Below are 20,328 nucleotides of genomic sequence, written 5' to 3' on the forward strand. Positions count from 1 at the left end.
GGAGGCTGGAACCTAGACCTGCCCTCAGACTGGTACATCACTACACAAAACCTTCACCTCTGTGGCAGCGAAGTCTCTACATTAAAACTAATTCATCTGTACTGACAGCATTGAAGGAGTGAAGTAAGATATTCTGCAAGCAAAGCTGCTCCACGGTGACACGCACTGTGCTTTTCAGGACACGAGAAAATACCCCGCATACCCAGTGGGAGGTGTGATAAATTGCTCAGGATTAGCACACAGAGTGATGAATTGCTCAGTATGGGAACAAAATATACAGCCCAAGGAGAAAGAGACAGCTTTATTTAAGGAACTGAAGTGAGGTCTGGAAGGATGAAGCCAGCAGCTGCCTGAGGAGTTGTGTTTCTGTGAAAGTGCAATTCAATCCTTCCTGGCATAACACTGAGAAAAGAGCTGCTGGGACCAGCAGGTTTGTGCCAACTGAGTGGGTCCCTGCTTGCTCTCCTTCCAACCCAGCAGGGCTCTGACCAGCTCCACACTAGGGGCCTGCTCTTCCCTGATAAAGGGATCTTCCAAGAGCTGCAGAGTGCCAGCACAAGGATACTGGGAGGGACTGCTGTCCTGGCTCTCTGCAGGAGTCCATACACCATCTCTTTTCCTAGGGTGAGCCAGAACAAACTACAGGAAAAAAAAAAAAAAGAAAAGGGAAAAAAAAAAAAAGAGCAGGGGAAAAAAAAAAGAAAAGCTCTAAGGTACAGCTGGTCCTTTTCTTCAACTCACTCTGATGCAGGGAGAACACAGCCCAGTAGGCTTTACTCCACCCACAGCCATGACTGAGGATGCCCAAGCCAGCTTGAGTGTTACAGGGACTGACCAGAATCATCTGGTAGAGAGGCCCATGAGTGTGACTGACCCGTTCCTCTTGTGAGAGAAAATGAGCTCAGGCACCACTTAGACTTAACATAATCTCCAGCCACCTCCTCTGTAAACAAAAACACTGCCTGGCTTATATAGCCAAGTCAAAGAGAATCAGATTCCAAAAAGAATCAACCCTAGTGGATTAGTACCATGGCTACGTTGGAGCAGCTGCCTTCAACCAGCCACTGTCCCACAAGCCACTGTAACCAATGAACGTTGATCATGCGATGAGTAGTAACAGAGTTGCTCTGCTGGCACTGGGCTGGGTTTTGCAGTTTCCTCTTTTCACAGGCAAGGCAGCAGCCAAGCAGGCTGTTTCACAGGTGATCAGTTCTTCCATCGGATTTGCTAGAAGAGAGAATGAGACATGACTAACATCAGTGTTGAACACAGATGCCTCAGGACCAAGTCAGTTGTCAGGAATTGGGAGTCCCAATCCCTGACAAGAACAACTATGGCCAGACGGTGCTATTTCTATCAATTTCACCCTTCATTCCCATACTGAATGCAATCCCAAAGGTAAGATTAGCTTCCCAGCAGGGATAAAAAGTATGTAGGACAGCCACACCCTTACACCTAATCTACAGCCATTTCTGATGAAAGTCTGTGGCAGAAAAAGTAGATGTTTCTTACCGGGTTGCTGAGAATGCTGTTTATCTTCTCTTCTTCTGCAGAGCCTCGCTCCACCTTGCATTTATATGCTGTCAGCTGGATGCGATCCTTTAGATCCTTATACGTCTAGACAAACAGCAAAACCAGCACCCAGCTGAGTGAAGAGGACACTTACACATTTAGATGGTGCCCTGGAGATGAACAGGGCAACTCTTTATTCCCTCCTCAAGTTCCCACCACAACTCTTCATCCCTTCCTCAAGTTCCCACCACAACTCTTCATCCCTTCCTCAAGTTCCCACCACAACTCTTCATTCCCTCCTCAGGTTCCCACCACAGCACCACAGCAAGTGAGCCACTAGGAGCTACTCTCCTGGCTCACTTGCTTTCCACCAGGAACCGTACCACTGCTCCCAAGCAACAGGGATAAAACAAACCCCACAAGGCACATAACAGCAATGGCACATGGCAGAGCACAGGAAAGCTAGGGAGAAAAAGACTCTTGTCCCATCTCTTCACATGCAGGGCAAGGATCTACCTCAATGGCAACATCATGGCACTTGTATTTGGTGGCCAGGCTCAGCCGTGTCTCCACATCCTCCACCAGGCGCACATACTCCTGTAGCACCTGTGAGGGAATGAAGAGTCTCTCAGCTCCCTTCTGCAGGTACCCACTGCCTCCTTCTCTCACTCCAGTCACAAAACCTATAAAGGTCACTGATCACACAGACATGACCCCTTCTTTCCTAGGGCAACAAGCTACCAGGACGAGACCATTCAGGGCCCCAGAGGCAGTAAAGCTTTGCTCACAAAGCTCAGAGTCCTAGGCTACCTTGTTCTTATGGATGGGGTTAACCATTGCCAGTCAGATTAAGCAAAAAAAAAAAAGTTCACGTAGCAAATGAAGGTGGCAGTGCACCATGGGGAGAAAGATGCCAGACAAGTGTAGCCCCACTGTCCGTCTCGCAGTCAGACCTAGGACCCAGCCCTCACTACCATCCCATAGCTCAGCAAGCTGTTCCCCTCCAAGCTAGGAAGAGGCTCATTTGGGGAATCATTCACACACCAAATCCCAACAAAGAGCAGGAGGATATAAGCAGCAGGTCCTTGCTCACCTGCACAGGAGCATTGTTCCTTTGCAAGATCTCCACCACCCGGTGGAAGCCAATCGGCGCCTTCTTCTTGGTGTAGCCCAGCCAGTTCTGAAATGAGAGCCAAACCCTCTGTTAACCCTAAAAGGTAATCCCTCCAGCCACCAGAAAATGCTTTTCCCCAGTGCCACAATGTATGACACCAACCACCGCGTGCACCACAGGCAGAGCCCTTCATCCAATGGCTGGGAGCAGGTTGGCTGAAAACCCTTTGATAACAGAGCAGGAGAGCAGAAAATCCCCTTCTCTGACCTTGGTGCTGCAACCAAACCAGTCCCAGCAGAGGTCTTAGGCAGGGAGAGAAGGAATGTATTGCAGCAGAGGTGCTGGGCCCTGATGAATTAAAACCAGTCTTGTCTAGTCACTCCAGAACAAGCCAGCTATCAGTAGTAGATATCAGTACCTGGAACAGAGTCCTCAGCAAGGCTTTCTGCATCTCACCTTGGTAGTGAAGAGGGCATCCACATCATCCCAGGCTCGCAGCTTGGCACGGGCAGCCAGGGCAGTCAGAACATACTGCTTATCAGGAATCTGCAAGGCAGAAAACTGCAGTCAGAGCACCAGCACAGCTCAGAAGGCCTGTGTGGGTTGGGTAGGAATGGCATCTGCCCCAACCCTGTCAGGACCCTCACCAACAGCCAAGCAAGGAGAGGTACTGCCTGAGGCCAGTGCCAGCACTGCAGAGAGCAGGAGGTGGGGACTTGCAAGTGCTGCTGCAGCCAGGGTACACTCAGTGAAAGCTTCCACATGGCTTCCGCTTTCCTTTCTGAGCCTCCAGAATGGCTCTGCTCGAGAAAGATGCCATGCCCCCCTCCCTACCTCAGCACTGAGTCGCTCAAACTCTTTCTACCCAGCCCCTTTGCTAAATACAATTTGGCTGCCCACATTTTAAAGCTAGCGTTGCCAGGACAGCAGGAGACTCACCTTAAATGTTTTCTTTAGGTTAGTGGGGCTGCTGAATGTTCCCTAGAGAGAGCAGACAAGTCAGTGCAAACTCAGCAGGGCAGGCGAGGGGAGAGGATACCTCTTGTAAGGCGATTGCCTCACACAGGGTGAATCTCCCCAAGTTTTTACTGATTTTTGCTCATGTCAGTGCCACAGAAAGAACAGCTGGCAGAAGAGAGCAACTATCCCACCCCATCAGCACTCTGGTTTGGTTTCCCCTACATCCTCAACTGGTGCACATCCAGCACTTCCAAAATCAGTATATCATTCTCTCGGACTCATGGGATTAGGGGCCAATTCTGACTTCTGGAAGAAATAAAAGACAGTGATTTCCAGGAGGCAACTCCCTGACATGCTGTCCCAGGTTCAATGTCCCACCTTGGAGCATGAAAGAAAACTCCAAACTGATCCCAGATGGACAAAGAGCGTTGACTTTCTCCAGGTTTCTCTGAGGGATAAAACATGACCTGTCTCCCCCTCTTTCTTTAATATGCCCCAGTTTAACCACCCACATGCTGAGGGATACAGAGACGAGACATAACCATTATCCCACATCACTCTCACCTCAGCCTCTGTGTAGTGGTAGAAACAGGAATAGAAGAGGGTGGTCACTAATGGCATGTTGAGAATTGAAGCCTTGCGAGGATATTTCCTAAATATCTCTGACTGCCCAGACGACTCCAAGTGCCGGTCGTTGGTCTGTGGAATCAGGAAGAGAGTGAACATGAGCCACGGCAACTGCCTGACCTAGCTGCAGGGAGAGACCTGGAGATAGCGTTGTGATAGCAATGCCTCAACGTGCCATCAAGTCTCATATCTAGTATTTCACACACATGCCTGGCTCAGCAGCTTAGACAGCAGTTAAACCATACTAGCCAGGGCAGGCTCAATAGATCCAAAGTTGTATATGTCAGGAACATACAGAGGTCTTGCAGCTAGTCCCAGTCATCTCCCACAGGAAAGATTTCATACCTCAATGATGATCTGTCGCTCCAACAGGGTATAATGGTCTTGGATATGAGAGGTATCCTCAGCTGAAAATGGCAGCCTGGTCAGACATGGAGGGAGGAGACACTGTCAGCAACTCTTAACAAGGTACACTTTAGAAGGATGCTCTTCTCTACCAAACATCTTCCCCACAGACCAAGATGTGGCGAACACCCCCCTTCTCCCCACTCTGAGTGGCTAGTACTCAAGTTTCTGCCCTGCTGCCCTCTCCAACTGGCTCTCTACTAGGAAGGCTTCAGAGAAGGCAAAATTAAATGACACCTCTCACAGAACACAAATAGCTGATGCTACTGTGCTCAGGCACCCAAGCTTTCATCTTTCACAACCTGAAGGGTTAATGTTCAGAAGGTTCCTGAAGCATCTTTGCCTCCAAGGAAGCAGCAAATGCTGCTGGACTAGCGATCACAAATTCTTCCTCTCTGGTCTACAATGTGTCCATAACACCCCACTCCCACTGAGGCAAAACCAACATCAGCTCTCAAACTACCTAAGCCGTTGCATTGTGACAGAGGTCTAATTTTCTTTACCACCACCTTCTGTGAAGCACTGACATCCCTCCCACCCTCCTGCATTTTTTCTTACCCAATGCAGCCTTTCAGAAACTCCCTCCTTTTTTCCACATCCTGTATGTTCAAATGTTCCCGGTACTGGGACAGCTGGAGGGAGAGGGAAAAGCAGCACAGTCTGTTCTCATGGATTTGAGAAATACAGGACTCCAGAGGGCAAAACAGGAATGTAAAGCTCTTGGTGACTAGCAGACACCTTGCAGCTGGCCTCCCCCTGCACACTACACTCCCTCTTTCCTGAGGAAAGAGAGCTTCTGCTCCTGGGAATACTTACAGCAACTTCCTCAGTCCTGTCTAGGAACCTGCAGAACAGAATGAGCAAGCATTAACTTGAAGGCAGGATCCTGGCAGCGTGCTCAGCCCTGCCACGAGGGTGGGCAAGAGTCTCACCTGAGCAGATCCAGAAGCAACTTCTGCTCACCCGTCTCTTTGAGGAAATGGATCAGATGGCACAAGGCCACCTGCCGCACCTCCAGCTCCCGAAACAAGATCTCTGCAGGAGAGAAATGTACACACGGGTAAAGTAAGTTAGCACTGCCAAGCCAGAGGGGGCCAAGCATGGGGCACAGAGCTGCAAGCCACTGGCGGATCCAACAACCTTATCCTGTCTCAAAACACAGTCTTGGAGGCTACAGCACAGGAGAAGAGCCCATTCACTGGGATGCCAGCTGAATTCACTCCATCACTGCTACCACTTACTGCTGCTCAAAACTCCTCTCTGGGGCCTTTATGGGCATTCACCATCCCCCCCTCCCATGTTACATTCACTGCAAAAATATTTCATGCTCAGTAAAGTAGCAGTATCTCAGATGCTCTCTTTGTGACTTTAGTTCAGTGAAAGAACTAGCCCCTCTGCCCTTAACTGAAACACACAACAAAAACCCTGGCTCCAGTCACACTTACCTCTCCTTAGTGTTCTTTTCAGGAATATCAGGACCTGTGAGCACAGAGAGGCAGCTCTCAGCTGACCAGATCAGTCTTCACCAGAATTAAAACAGACAGACAGCAAACTAGTCAAGGCCTGGGGAAGCTTTTGCAAAAGGCCTCTGAAGACACAGCTCTTACAGCCTGAATTCTACTATCCACCAGACACAGAAGAGGCAGTGAGCCAAGTCCACAGCTGCATGGCTAATCTCCCAAGTGATGAGACCAAGATTTACAAAGAAAAACCTTTCCATGAGAGATTCAAGGGCTTAAAAGACCTGAACGAGAGAAGATCTGACACAGTCCTATTTGTTGTCTGATGCTTTGGAAGCCAGATAAACTGGAGGAACCCCTCAAATCCCCCATGCTGCAATGAGCAAATTAAACCTTGGCATTCAAGAAATTGCTGCAAAGATCTGTAAGGCTGAAGGATCAGGTTCCTTGTTATTAACCTGGCATGAATTCTGCAGAGTGGCAGGAAACCCAGAGGGCATATGGAATCCCCGGTCTTAAGCTTTTACACTTTTCAGTAACTTTTTCATTTTAAGTAAAGGACAACACCCCATCTTGCAAGATTACTCAGCCAGATGACTGCACGCACAAAAGCACCCTCTGTGGGGTCACCCAGGAAGTCCCAGCCTTATATGGCCCCAGCAGGACTCACAGCTGTAATGACGTTTCCGTCATGTCCTGCCACAGCTTCATCCAAGAGCACCAGCTTGTCCTGCAGCGAACGAAATCTTTCGAGAGAGCAGACCTGGAGACAGATGAGGTATTAGCAGGCTTATATGGGATACCAGACAAGCCGCAGGCTGAACCAACCCCCAAGGTACTGCTTATTCTGTTCCCATAAACCTTTCAGCAACATGAATAACTGCCCTCTTAACCATCAGAGAGCTTCTCATTTAGCTGAAATCATATGCTCCATGATCCTTGGAAATCTGTTCACAAAGGTTGCAGAATTAGCTCTCATTATTGCCTAGGCTAGGAAGCAGACATTGTGTGTTCAGCACAAACACTCTTGTAGCAAGGCTAAACTTCCCTGCACAGTACAAACCACCAGGCCTGACAGAAGGAGGGAACTCTCCAGGGCCCTTTCCACAGGGGAGACAAGAAAAGCAGAGCTGCAAGACTTCCTCCGTTCTTACCCCATAAAGGCCTGTCAACCTTTAGTTCAGCTGAGGCGTTGAGGAGACACGTGCAGGGTAAAACCACAAGCTGCCTGAATGTTCACTGAAAACTGAGACAGCTGAGCCTGATTCCAGCTCCAGTGTAACCAAGATTGCTTCCGTCTTCCTCCCTCCATTTGCCACCAACTACAAAGCCCCACACCCTGGGACTTTTTTCCATAAACCCAGCCCCAAGGAGCAGAAAGGGTAGAGAAGGACACAGCAGCACAGATACCTCCTGTCAGAGCCTAGCTGAGGGGATGACTCAGGTAAATAATGCAACAAAGCCTTGCTGCTCCTGAGCTAATGTGATCCCAGCACCGACACTTGGCAAAGCAGCAGGCAACCAGACTACCCTGCTAGGTGCTGCAAGTAACACGGGTCCCCTCCCTGGTCCTGGAACAGGCAGGAGCATCAGAAACTGTAAGCCAGTTTAGGACCACCCATCCTCTGTCTCTTGCAAGCAGGTGGGAGCAGAAAGTCCTTACCTTGCCCCTCTGCATGCGCCTGACTGTATCTTTGGGGCTCCAATCATTGCTGTAATCCTGTCACAAGAAAAATAAAGAACTCTTGAGATTTGAGAGGCCAGATCATGTAAGCAGTCCCCAAGCTGCTTTCTGCTTGTGCTGGATCAGAATGATGGCCCGTGTGTAGCTTCTGAGACTTATTCATCTGCTCCAGGGGGAGTTCGTAGTGGGATATGTCTCTGCAGTGTTCAGGTGCAGACCCTGCATGCTGGTGGGAAGGGAAGCTAGACACTCAGATGCTAACACAGTTTTTCTATTGCTTCAGTAAGGTCTGTCATCATATCCTTTATAACAAGTGCATTTCAACAGGTTGTCTTCCTTGCAAATTAAAGTTCCAATGTTGCTTTCAGAAAGACAAGCAAAACGCGTGCAAAACTGACAAAACCAAAACTGAAGGGGAAGGAGTTTCCTGTTACAATTCAGACACAATTCTGCTGGTGAGCATTCCACAGCAATGTGGAGAATGTAAGGATAACAGTCTCAAACAAGAGCCTGGAGAGTTGTACAGGACTAGTATAACATGACAAAAGCACTGAAGCCTTTAGCAAAACTATCTTAAGGTTGCTGTCACTGCTCCAATGACCAAAGTTCTTTGCCTGCAGCTTGCAGACACTACAATCTGGAAGCACTACATAAAGAGGCAGTGGCCTGGGCCATTCCTGAACTGAGACTCCAAGAATACACCCAAGTCTTTGTGAGGCACTCGAGCCAGTGGTTGTAATTCAGCCTTCCACCTCAAAAGAGCCAAAGAAAGGCAATAACCAGAACCACCTCTGAAGACATTGTATTTTAAATTCATTGAAGATTTATTGAAATAAACAAAACGGATTCATCCAGCCCTGTTAGGGGACATGAGTCTCTCAAGTCAAAGTGTAGCTGAGTGTCACATGTCCTGAGCATCAAGGTTCCCTCCAGCACCTGTGCCCAGTGGCAGCTCCTCAGCCTGTCACTGAGGCTCTTCAGCCTTTATTCACCACACTTAGAATACTCCTGCCTGCTTTAAGGGGCTGTACAACCCTTTTCCTTCCTGCATCCCTGCCTCTGCATGCACAGAACAGAACGCAAGAGGGCACACTTGTTTCTCCTGATTAGCAGGAAGTGCTGCCTGTTACAGTATGTGTTTAATGGCTAATTAACATAAGCACAACAACCTAGTAAGGATCAGATGGCCAAGGACAGGTGGAGAACATACAAGAACCCAATAGACGCAATCTGAGCACCCCAACTTGGCCACTCCTTGCCACCATCAAATGAGACAGATTAAGTCATTCCCCATTGCATAAAACCCGTCAAGATGAGTAAACCAAAGAAATTCTCCTTGAACACCATGCAACTCTGGAGGCACAAGACTTAGTATGACACACAAGGGAAAGAGAATCCTGGGATGTTTTAAGAGGGCTGTGTAAATGTGTGAGGCTTGTTACAGAAGTTTACGGGAAAGACAAAAAGCAGGGAAAGGAAGGGATCATAATGAATAACGCAAGAACAAACATGGGAAACTAGAGGGAAAAGGTGCTACAGGGTGCCAGCTAAGTTAAACACGTGGCTAGTTAGTGTGCCTGTCTCATTGAGCCCTGCAATGGATCACTGCAGTCTGTCTTATATTCTCATTAAATTCTATACTTAAACACCTCCTGTGTGGGTGGGCTCTCTATTCCAAGTGTATTCATATGAATGCTAATGAACTTCAAGCTCAACCAGCCAGTGAGGAGAATAAGCAGTCTTGAGTACCAGGAACTGGAATGGGACCACGAATCCTAAGGGCTCAAGGGTCTAGGTGGCAGGAACTGGAGGATACTGGGGCCTGGGATTCAGCTACAAAACAACTGGTTGTCTAAGACCAGCTACTGGAGAGACAGTGTGTTCACTAGTGGAATTCAATCCTTGTCAGACAGAAAGGAGGCTCAAGATCAGGCTTGAATGTTGTGTGTTTATGTGTCTGTTGGTAAGGGCATTGGTTTCTGTCTCTGCTAATCCATGTGGGCAGCTGTGACAGTATTGCTAATATCTGTATTTGTAGGGAATCTGTGCTCAGTCCTCCCACTGGCTGGACCTGGGGACATGTAACTACAACTTCACACCTAGTAGGAGGAATCCACCCAGTCCCAAAGTCCACTAGATTCTACAACACCTAATACTGCCTGTTTGGGAGAACATTCCTGCTAACTGGAGCTCCACCTCTGTGCCACTCCCTTTTAGAAGCCTTTGGATATAAAAAATAAAAAAGCACACATGATGCCAGCTCACCTGACCCAGCATGAAAGCAGCTTACAGGCAAAGCACTATTTAGAAATACTTTTCACAAAGACTGCTGGGCCATTCATTAGGAGAAGGAGTTAACTAAGACCCCGAGCAAAGCTCCCTGCTGAGCAAAAGCAGAGAACACCTAAATTACTGTGAGGATACATTTTGCAGCTCCTGTCCTATACCCTGCACTGTCCTCTGCTGTCTCAAATAGCAATTAATCACCTCCCATGAACTCAATAGAGGAAGAAGTTCTCCTGGCAGTACTGTGAACTCAGCACATTACAAACAAAGGCTGCTCACCTTGTACTCAGCTTTCGGTCTGCGCAGCTCTGGGGCATAGTTTTTAACTCCCGTGTCAGAGAGGGCTGAAAGGGAAAGGCAAAGCCGTGTAACACATCAAAATCCTGATTCAGACACACCTCCAAAAACACATTCTCTTTTTTTTTTTCTGTGGTAGAAGACCCAAACTCAAGCACCAACTGGCAATTCGGAGTTGCTCTGAACACACCAGTTGACAGCTGTGCATACGCAGATTACCCCAAACCATCACGCCAGCTCTTTCACTTCTTTACTGAACGGCTTTCAAGCAACCCATGATTCAGTTCCCTTTCTGCAACATAAGGAAGAATACACTTCCCTTTTATGGAAATGCTTTGGTTTACTTAAACCTGCACCTCTCCCAAAATGAGGCAGGGATTCAAAACTTACCGTCTGAAAGGGACTGGAAACTTGGAAGTTTGTTTCGTCCTGAAATCAAAACAAACACTCATGAGAGACTGTCTATTTACCAGCAACATCTCTTGCAGAGGAAACACATGCCTACACTGCAAGCCAGTGTGCTACAGCTGCGCCACTGTAGAACAAGTCACTCTCTATAGCGATTCACACTACACCAGCATAGCTGGGGCTCACCTGCTTGTAGCCCAAGGCTTTGAAATTGCCTGTGGCATAACAAACCATATCACAGCCCAGCCCTATCTGCCCTCTTGCTGCTAAGGCCAGGAGAGAGCGAGCCTGAATTCGCTCATCTACCTGCAGAGCAGAGGCTCAAACACACAGCACTGCTTAGGCCATGGCAACACAGCCAGCTTCATTCACCAGGGCTGTGATTTGGATGCCTTTCATTATCACTGTACTATCAAAGTTAACAGTAAAAAAGCACCCCAGAGAGATAATGTAAAAGACGTTTTGTTGCCCAGCTGGGAGAAAACAGAGCTGAACTCTTGCAAGCTGTTTAAGTCTCCAGACAGCCTGCTGCGCAGCTCCCCCGATAAGCAGCTATGTGACCACTGCTCCTACCACTGACATTATACTTTGCTGGCCAAACTGTAACATCAGCAACAACCTACTGAAAGCCAAATAAAGGATAATCAACCTGTCTTCTCTACAGTACTGAAGATCAAATAAGGCTCACATGGGTTAAGCCAGTCCCTTTTTAGCCTGCTCTTTTCCATGCAAATGGATTGCTGTATAGTGCTGTGTTTTACCTTGCTGTTCTGTGGCAACCTGGCTTTTAAAGAGCCATTATCTCCAAAACACCCTCCCATACCATGAGAGCGTATGATCTTCTGCACAAGACAATCTCCAATTTCTGACCAGTAGGACATACACTCTCACACTGAGGAGAGATCAGAGCTTCTCTGTTTTGCAATACACTTGAGAAAAAACAATTTACACTAGATAACACAATGGCCCCTTGGCACTCCTGAAAACCCATTTGTCTACATTGCGCATGAGCCATCTCACCTTTGAATAAACTGCTTAGAGAGTAGGAGGAAACTTGTTTGGGAAAAGCAGCATAGGAGGATGAGCCTTTCTGTAGGCTGGAGTCTCGGCCCTCCAGTGAGCTGGTGCTGCTGGAGGCTGTCTCTTTGATTGACCAGGAGATACCTATGTGCAGACAGAAGTAATTCATAACAGAGAAAGAGAAAACCAGTCTGTAAAACATGATCTTATGGCATAGCAGGAATGTTATCAAGCGTGTCCTGTTCAGTTAGCTTTGCACTAGCACATACTGATAACTATGACTCTCAGCACCAAGCAGATGCAGTGCACAGAATCCTAATCTCGTGTAACAGTGCTTGTTAAACATTGCACATTCTCCTCCAGAAATGGTTGATTTCACCAGTGCTGTACAGCTAGTTATGGCTTATATAAAAAAATGCACAGGCCACCCAACATTTTTATGTCATTGCATATAAAGTATAGGCAACAAAGGGATAATCCTTGTTCTAAAGGTACAGAACAAGACAGAATCCCAGACTTACCTCAAGTTACAGAAGCATAAGAGCATACCTTCCTGAACACTGGAAAACTAAGACAGTTTTCCTCCCCACAGAGACAAAACATATATCAATGTGGATATGCATATGCTGCCAGTAACAGTGCACATGTCTTCCTCCAGCTTGTTTGAGACAGTTTCCCTATTTTTCATGCAGCTGCATAACACACACATTTGAGGACAGAGTGATGATAGAGCAAAAAAGCTGACAGGTAGAGGCCTCGGGCAGGAAATGAAATGGCCTGAACCAGAGGGAGGAGCTACAGCACAGGACAAAACCAGACTCTTTGAAGGTCTCCCGGGTGATCCAAATGTAAATTTCCACTGTCTGGAAATTTACTTGGCTAGCTAGTACCACATACTCTGTGGGTCAGGAACTCCAAAGCACAGGAGAACATATAGTCTGTGTGTTGTGAGCTTGCTCCCACCACCACTAGAAACGCATTTGCTTAATGCTTACAATTCCCTTTCAAACTTCAAGCATAACCGTCAGCCTACAAACATACACTAAACCTTGGAGTGTCTCCCAAAAGCGCTGTGGGGACAAAGCACAGAGAACTTTAAATGGTGCCATTTCAGGCAGCAGCGTCAAGGAAATGATCACCTAGAATCCTGCAGGCCAGCTGAGGATGGTAAATATCATGCCATAACCTCCAAATATCTGCCCTAAGCTGGGCTACGTATTAGGAAAAGCACAGTGAATTCCCTCCACTTGTCTGCATTCCTTGATGTAATTTGGGCTTCTGCTCAGTCTCCAGTGAATCCACACAGGTAAATCAAGTGGCTCACAATGTGACCTGAAGAGACTAGAATTAGATTTGACATGCAGGATTAGATAACAAGTAGTATTCCTGAGCTCAACTCAATTATGTGGCTTAAGTGTTAATTTTCAACTCCCTCTGTCTCAGGATAATTTGCAGCACTTCTTGCACTTACTTCCCACAGGTTCTCCACTCCAGCTGACCCTCTCAAGGTCGTCATCATCATCATCGACGATATCCCGAAGGCTATTCACTGCCTGCTTGGATTCCTTTAGCTAAGGACAAGGGAAAGGGCTTGTATAAAGATCACCAGTGTTACAGGTGTGCTTTGTTTCCTATTTCCTTCAAAAAACATCCTTCAGAGCTTTGAACACAGCTTCTTCAGCTTCCACTGGCTTTTCTGGAAGAGGCATTTTATGCCTGTAGGTGCTCAACAGACGCATCAGCCCTTCCTCACCACCGGGAGCCCAAAGGCCACTGACACAGACACTGACAGGTCAGCGTGCAGAAGGTGCAGTCTGGTGCGCAGGTGAGGAACCACTGTCTTAATGAGATTTCGGACTAGCCACCATGGGGTGCGAGCCGGGAACCGGTGGTGACCTCCACACAGGGCAAGAGGCAACATTCCATCCCTCCCTGCCCCGAAACACAGACCCTCAGCGGAAAGCAGGGCCGAGCCCACAAGAGGCCTCACCCGAGGATCTCACACTGAGCCGCGGCAGAGGCGGGCTCGGACCCTACCTGTGAGAGCTCGTCATCCTCGTCATCGAAGGTGAAGGCCCGGAACTTGGAGCTGTGCCAATACTCCTCCTCGTCTGCTCGAACCCTGCTCATCTGCAACGGCACCGCGCGGCCACCTCAGGGGAGGTCATGGTCACGGCCCGCGTGTCCCGCCCCGCCGCCCCCCGGCATCACTCACCTCCCCGCGCCAGGCACCGGCTCGGCTCAGCACAGCACGGCAGGGCAGGGGAGGGGAGGAAGGTGCGGCGGCCGCGCAGGACACTCCGGGACCAGTAGTCCCTGTGCCGCGGCACAGTGCGGTGCGTACCGGCCCGCGTACTACCAGTACCGGCGTGCCCCGCGCCGCCGCACCACCTGCCCCGCCGGGCGGTCCTGGGCGGGCTGCTGAGGGCTAAAGTGCCGGCAGCCGGGATCGGGGCGGTTGCTTGGCGCGGCGTGCCCGGCTCCGGGGGGTACCGACCGGTGGGGGCGCGCACGGGCCAGGAGCCAGCCGGAAGCGGGGCAGCGGAACCAAGCAGCTGGGCGGTGCGCGCGGCCGGGCGAAGGGCGCCGGAAGGGACCGGGCCGGTGGCGGAAGCCGGGAGGTGGCGCGGCGGTTCTAGCAGTTTCCACGGGCGGTCGGTGCGGAGGAGGCTGCGGTCTCGATGGCCAAGTGGGGCGAGGGGGACCCGCGGTGGATCGTCGAGCAGCGGGCGGACGCCACCAACGTCAACAACTGGCACTGGTGAGCGCGGCGGCGAGAGCCGCCCGGCAGGACCCTGTGACCCCGGGCGGAGGAGGCCGATGCCACGGGGAGCGGCTCTCTTTCTCCTTCCCCTACTTGGCGTTGGTGCTAAGGTGCGGCTGTCCGGGACGATGTCCCTTGAAAGCGGCCGTTTCCGTGTGCGTGGGGTGCCCATCAGTGCTAAGAGCTGTGTGTGTGTGTTGGAGCGGGGCAGGGAGGAAGGACGGCCTAGGGGAAGGTTAGGTGGCCGCAGCTTGTTTTGGCGGTGTGGCCCGTCCCAGGTTCTCACAGCGCCCGGTTTTCCCGTAGGACGGAGCGGGATGCCTCCAACTGGTCCACAGAGCGGCTGAAAACTCTGCTCCTCCCTGTCAGGGTGGAGAGTGAGGAAGGGGCTTGTGAGGTGACAGAAGTGAGCAAACTGGATGGAGAGGCCTCCATTAATAACCGCAAAGGGAAGCTGATCTTCTTCTATGAGTGGGCTATCAAGCTGGCGTGGACTGGTGAGTGATGTGCTCCCCCACTGTTTCAAGGCTAGATTCAAGTATAAGATAAGGATACTTACCTCATTCGGGAAATAGTAATGAAGGGAAGTACTGTATTGTGATACAGGTTTGCTTTTACAACAACCGAAGTAAGAAATGTTGATCTGAAAAACGTAATTGTAATTGCAGGCACCTCAAAGACCGGCGTGAAATACAAAGGTTATGTGGAGATTCCTAATCTCTCAGATGAAAATGACATCGATGAAGTTGAGGTGGGTACAGCATGCTGGCTATATGGCTGTTCCAACGGGAAGCCTCACAACATTAGTATTTTCTTTTGTGTTGCCTTTTCTGGACCGTTTGTTCAGAACTTCTTTAGTATTAGAGGCTGCTTAAGTTAACAGAATCATAGAATGGTTTGGATTGGAAGGGTCCGTAAAGGTCATCTCGCTCCATACCCCTATAACATATAAGGGCTCTACAGCACATGAAGGTATTTAGGTTATTTGTGTACATTACTGTAGGCAGAACTAAAGGATTAATAACACTGCACTGCCGCTTATGAAAGCGTAGCCAAAGTCTAACTGATGCTGAATTGAGTAAGGAAAAGACCATGAAAATATGGCTTTGTAAACCAGCACTTGTCCTTCTTGTTTAGATCCTTGTCAGCCTTGCTAAAGATGAGCCTGACACTACCTTAAAGACCCTGATGAAGCAAGAGGGTGCAAAAAAAATTAGAGATGCAATGAAAACTTACATCAGCACTCTCAAAACAGGTAGGTAACTGAGAGGGAGAAGTGTTATGGGAACCCATATGGGTTAATGCTAAAGAAGGGGTGGGGGTAATGAGAGGAGTGAATATTAGTTCCTCACCCGATCTCAACAGGATGGTGTCAGAGCAACAACAGTAACTGTTCTGTCTCTTATGAAAATGGTAAGTGTTTGGCAAGAAGCACTTCTGTTTCTAGACACTGTAGCACAGCCCAGAGAGATTTATTAATAATCAAAAAATAAACACCATTTTTGGACTGATGTTTTGAAACTGAGAATATCCTCCACTTGCTGGAGCTCAGATACAGAGAAAATAAATCTAGTAACATATTTGCTGCCTCGGTGACACAGAGCATCAGTCTCTGCCTGTGGCACAACCAGGTTGTGCCACACGCAGAGTTCTGCTCTTTTGCCACGTTAGTAAAGGCATTTATTGTTACCTGGATTTGAGAGTAACTGACAACTGGAAATTGCTCTGCAGGTTTTGTTGGTGTCATTGAATGAGCTATTTCAGCATCTGGATTAAAATTATCTTTTTAGAAGATAAATCTGATTCCAGGAGTTGGACTTAAATCATTGTGCTTTGATGGAGTTTGGCTTTGCCCTCTAGTGCAGGCTGGGATTGCTACAACAGCTTTTATATCCATTTACCTGTATTACCATGTACCTATTACCACATGCTAGATACTCATTTTGGTGAGTACTAGCCACCACTGGTTGCATTTTTTCCGGGATCAAATTTCTGTGCCCTTGGTTTTTTTCAGGCACTTTTGTCTTCAGGGTGGGAGATGTAGGCACCCAGTGGAGGACAAGAATGTTATTCGGGAAGAACTGTATGATCTTGTGGGAATAAAGAAGAATAGGTGGGAACCAAGTATTGCGGGGTACAAGAATATATATATATATGTAATAGAATTCTGCTATATGATTAATTATATAATTCTGCTATACATAATGGAATGTTGCCAGTTTGAACAGATGAAGAGGAAGGAGAAAGAGCAAACTGTTTTATAATTGGTAAAGGCAGAAGTGACAGAGCTGGAGAGAAAGTAAACATACAGAAGGAGGCTGAAGCTTCTGGTGGAGTTATGGAAGTGCTAATGCTGCTGGACAGGGCACTGGTGAGGCCTCCCTTGGGTTCTGTGTGTATTCCTAGCATCTTTTGTCAAAAAAGATAAAGATGGAGTTAGAAGTAACTTTACTACAATAAAAGGCGAAATGGTGAGCCAGTCGGAAAAGAAATGGAAAAGCTTGGTTTGGTTTGTCTAGACCAGCAAGGTAAAAGTATCTGACATGTGTTTGCTATTTATATTTGAGAGTGAAAGAGAAGAAAAGCTATGCAAGTGTAAGGCTAGTGCTAATGTGATAGTAACGTGGAAGAGAGTGATTGGTATGTCTAGGCTGGGAATAGGAGGTAAGTTCCTAATTGTTAATGCAGGCAGGTTCAGGTATGGCCTTCAATAGAGTAGTGGGGGCAAGAAGAATTAATTGCTTGTAAAAAGAGGTCTGTTTACTTTTTTAAAGCAAACTGTTTCAAGCTGTGGGTGCTGTCAAAGGCAGGGGAGAAACCAGGAAGCCCTTTTTGATTCTGTATTTCAAAGAACAGTTGAAAGGTTTGATCTTTTATTAGTTTCATGAGCGCATTCCTGTCTTTCCAGAATTCACCCAGGGCATGATTTTGCCCACAGTGAATGGTGAACACGTGGAAACGACCCCTCAGGTGGCTCCTAAAGCAGAAGACCGCAAGGTAAATGAAACTGTGCAAATGTGCTTTTGGATTTGTGAAGAAAGGTACAGAGTATTACATTCCAGTGCTTACAGGAGCAGCCTGTGCTGTTTATAGGATATATATATATTCAGGAATTGGCAGTCTGTGGTGTAGGCCTGACTGTTTCATTTGCAGTACATGATATTTCTTAATTTAAGCAGAGTGATAAATGTGCTTTTTACACTCAGATATGGTTGTACCTAATGACATCTTTAGTAAAGGCCTTTGTTTTTTTTCTTTTGGATATGTGAACCACTTGTTAATTTTATTCCTTTTCTGGACTGAAAAAAGGAATGTATGTGTTTGTTTTGCTGTTGTTTTGTTAGACGGCTGCTAGCAGCAGTACTGCCACATCGCAGTCCAAATCCATAGGAGTCAAGATCCCTACATGTAAGATCAGCTTGAAAGACACCTTCTTAACATCTCCTGAAGAGCTCTACCGGGTATTCATTACTCAGGAGGTAATGTCAGGCTTGTTCTCAGAATTATTCTTTGCACACAGGAGGCTGTTCCTAAGAAGCTTTTTAAGGCATTCTGTAGGACACTCGCAGTCCATGAGAATGGAATAAGAAAGTTGTTCTGCAGAATGCTTGCTTAAAGTTCACATGTGCATCTTTTCACACAGTTGGTAAGAGAGAATTAATGCCAGCCAGAAGCCAGTTCTGGCCTGCTGTCAGCACCTCTGTAGGTGTATCTGTTATTGCTTATGGTCGGATCTCTTGGTATTTGCAGTTGTGTGCTTTTTTGTTTTGTTTTGCTTTTTCCTCTTCAGGTTCGGTGGTATCAAAGTGCATTTTGTGAATAGCTCCTCTCTTGCAGACTATTATATAGTATAAGAAGAAAAAGAAGCATTTCTTACATTATTTAAACATGGTCTTAGAACAAAGGTTCTTCCTTTGTTTTTCTAGTAAGAGTAAAAAATATGACCTTTTCTGAGAACAAGGTTTCATTAAGAAATCAACAGAGTAAATCAAAAGTGTGGCTTGCAGAACACTGCACAGAATATGGAAGTTAGGGATTCTTTTCCCTTGGCAGACAGAATGCTGCTGTAGTGGCTCTAACCTCGCTTTTTTGGCCAGGGCAGGGCTTTTGTGTTTTCTTGATGAAGACCTTATGCTGTTGACATACCTCATCTTCAAGAACTTTTGTAGCTGGGTGGGAAACATTAGGCAACAAGTTTGCAAGCAGATAATGTCAAGTAATATGGGTTTCCTCCTGAATTCTTTTCAGATGGTCCAAGCTTTCACTCATGCACAAGCCACCTTGGAGGCTGATAAAGGAGGCAAGTTTCAGCTGCTGGATGGCAGTGTCACAGGAGAGTTTGTTGACCTAGTAAGTACTAACTGGGGCAGTTGTATCTTGCTCATGGGCAGCCTGGAGGTGCCAGTTCTGAATCAGTGCTTCAGTTAGCTCACTGTGAAGTTCTGCCTGGTGCCCAGCAGTTACCTATATTCACTGTGGCTATTGAAGTATTCCTGACAGTATGGATTAGAGTATGAATTAGTGTATGGAACTTCAGTCTGGTGAGAAAATCTGGCTTCTAGTCATGCGTGTGCTCTGTCTTTTATTTTACTTAGGGATTAGAGGGATGTTAAAGATGGTAGTTGACCGTTTTCCTCTTTGCTCTTCCTGCTGCTAAAGCCTTCTGGGCAGGGGCACTGTCTTGGTGTTTGGGGCTGTACTATGGCCTGCCATCCTAGAAGGAGTGGAAAGGACACTTAAATCTCTTTCCCTCTGTGTGTGTGTTTCTCAAGGGGTCTCTAAGGCTTCAGATAACACAGTTCTAGTTGCTTTCTATTAGATTGCAGGATTTGAAAAAAAAACATAAATGACTACTCAGTCTCTCTCTCACTTTTCAAGGTACCTGAGAAGCAACTTGTTATGAAATGGAGATTTAAATCTTGGCCAGCTGGTAAGTAGTCCAGAAATGAACCGTGGTATTACAGCCATTGTGTGTGTTTTAAGAATCCCAGCCCCATGTGCCACGCCACATTCTGGCTCATGATTAGGGAGTGCACGGTGTTCTGGGAGCTGGGGTGACCTTACCTTACTCAAGCTTCATATCACACATGATTAGGTTGAAATCATCAGCCACCACTTAGAGCAGCAGCCAGGGATTAGGAATGATGCAGTAGCAGCTTGCTCAGCTATGGCTGCAACTGCTTTGAACCCCATGAAGAGGGAGCCCTCTCCTCCCTGTTTGTGAGAAGGGCCTGCAGCTGTCCTAAATACATCCTGTGGGGAAGAATACTGAGTAGTCTTTTAGGTGGTGGTGTGTGAGAGGAGGAGCAGAGCAGCTCCTTGTGGCAGCATATACTGCATACTGCTAACAGGTTTGCTTTGGTTCCTCTAGGGCACTTTGCAACAATTGCCTTGAACTTCACCGACAAAGGTGGTGAGACGGAGGTGTGCTTAGAAGGCAAGGGCATTCCTGCCAGTGAGGAGGAAAGAACAAAGCAAGGCTGGCAGCGCTACTACTTCGAGGGTATTAAACAGACATTTGGCTATGGTGCCCGCTTGTTTTAATACTGGTTGCTGGGAGGGCTTTGCCAGAAGACTCTGCCACATGGACTGATCCATTTCTCACCTGTCCCTTTCTAATCTTGGCTCTGCGGCCGAGTAAAGTGGGATGACAGGTGATGCAGGAGGCCATTGAGCAGCACCACTTTCAGTCCCTCATTGCTTTGTGCATGTCTTGTGCTGCAGGGGATTCTCTTACATGTACATACTTCTATTGCTAAATAAACCTAACTTAAAAAACCCACTGTGGAAC

General features: G+C 47.6%; 2 protein-coding genes across 2 annotated transcripts; one reads left to right on the plus strand and one right to left on the minus strand.

The window, feature by feature from the left end:
• Window positions 1–286: 286 nt before the first annotated feature.
• On the minus strand, window positions 287–13,995 carry VIPAS39 (VPS33B interacting protein, apical-basolateral polarity regulator, spe-39 homolog). Its single transcript, XM_062636152.1, has 20 exons — window positions 13,989–13,995; window positions 13,811–13,903; window positions 13,245–13,344; window positions 11,774–11,917; window positions 10,736–10,774; window positions 10,328–10,392; window positions 7,742–7,798; window positions 6,749–6,841; window positions 6,064–6,097; window positions 5,551–5,653; window positions 5,435–5,462; window positions 5,177–5,250; window positions 4,559–4,634; window positions 4,151–4,285; window positions 3,566–3,607; window positions 3,083–3,172; window positions 2,606–2,692; window positions 2,029–2,118; window positions 1,513–1,617; window positions 287–1,227 (listed from the first exon to the last, which is right to left on the minus strand). The coding sequence occupies exons 2-20, from the start codon at window positions 13,901–13,903 to the stop codon at window positions 1,207–1,209; spliced, it is 1,476 nt and encodes a 491-aa protein (XP_062492136.1). The 5' UTR covers window positions 13,989–13,995; the 3' UTR covers window positions 287–1,206.
• Window positions 13,996–14,344: 349 nt separating this feature from the next.
• AHSA1 (activator of HSP90 ATPase activity 1) lies at window positions 14,345–20,328 on the plus strand. The gene is made up of 9 exons (XM_062636156.1): window positions 14,345–14,534; window positions 14,844–15,034; window positions 15,206–15,288; window positions 15,675–15,792; window positions 17,446–17,534; window positions 17,882–18,016; window positions 18,786–18,887; window positions 19,416–19,467; window positions 19,909–20,328. The coding sequence occupies exons 1-9, from the start codon at window positions 14,455–14,457 to the stop codon at window positions 20,079–20,081; spliced, it is 1,023 nt and encodes a 340-aa protein (XP_062492140.1). The 5' UTR covers window positions 14,345–14,454; the 3' UTR covers window positions 20,082–20,328.

Source organism: Pezoporus occidentalis, unplaced genomic scaffold (genome assembly GCF_034315485.1).
Source record: "Pezoporus occidentalis ecotype Australia unplaced genomic scaffold, CSIRO_AGI_Poc_V1 ctg47, whole genome shotgun sequence".
Classification (NCBI taxonomy): Eukaryota; Metazoa; Chordata; class Aves; order Psittaciformes; family Psittacidae; genus Pezoporus; species Pezoporus occidentalis.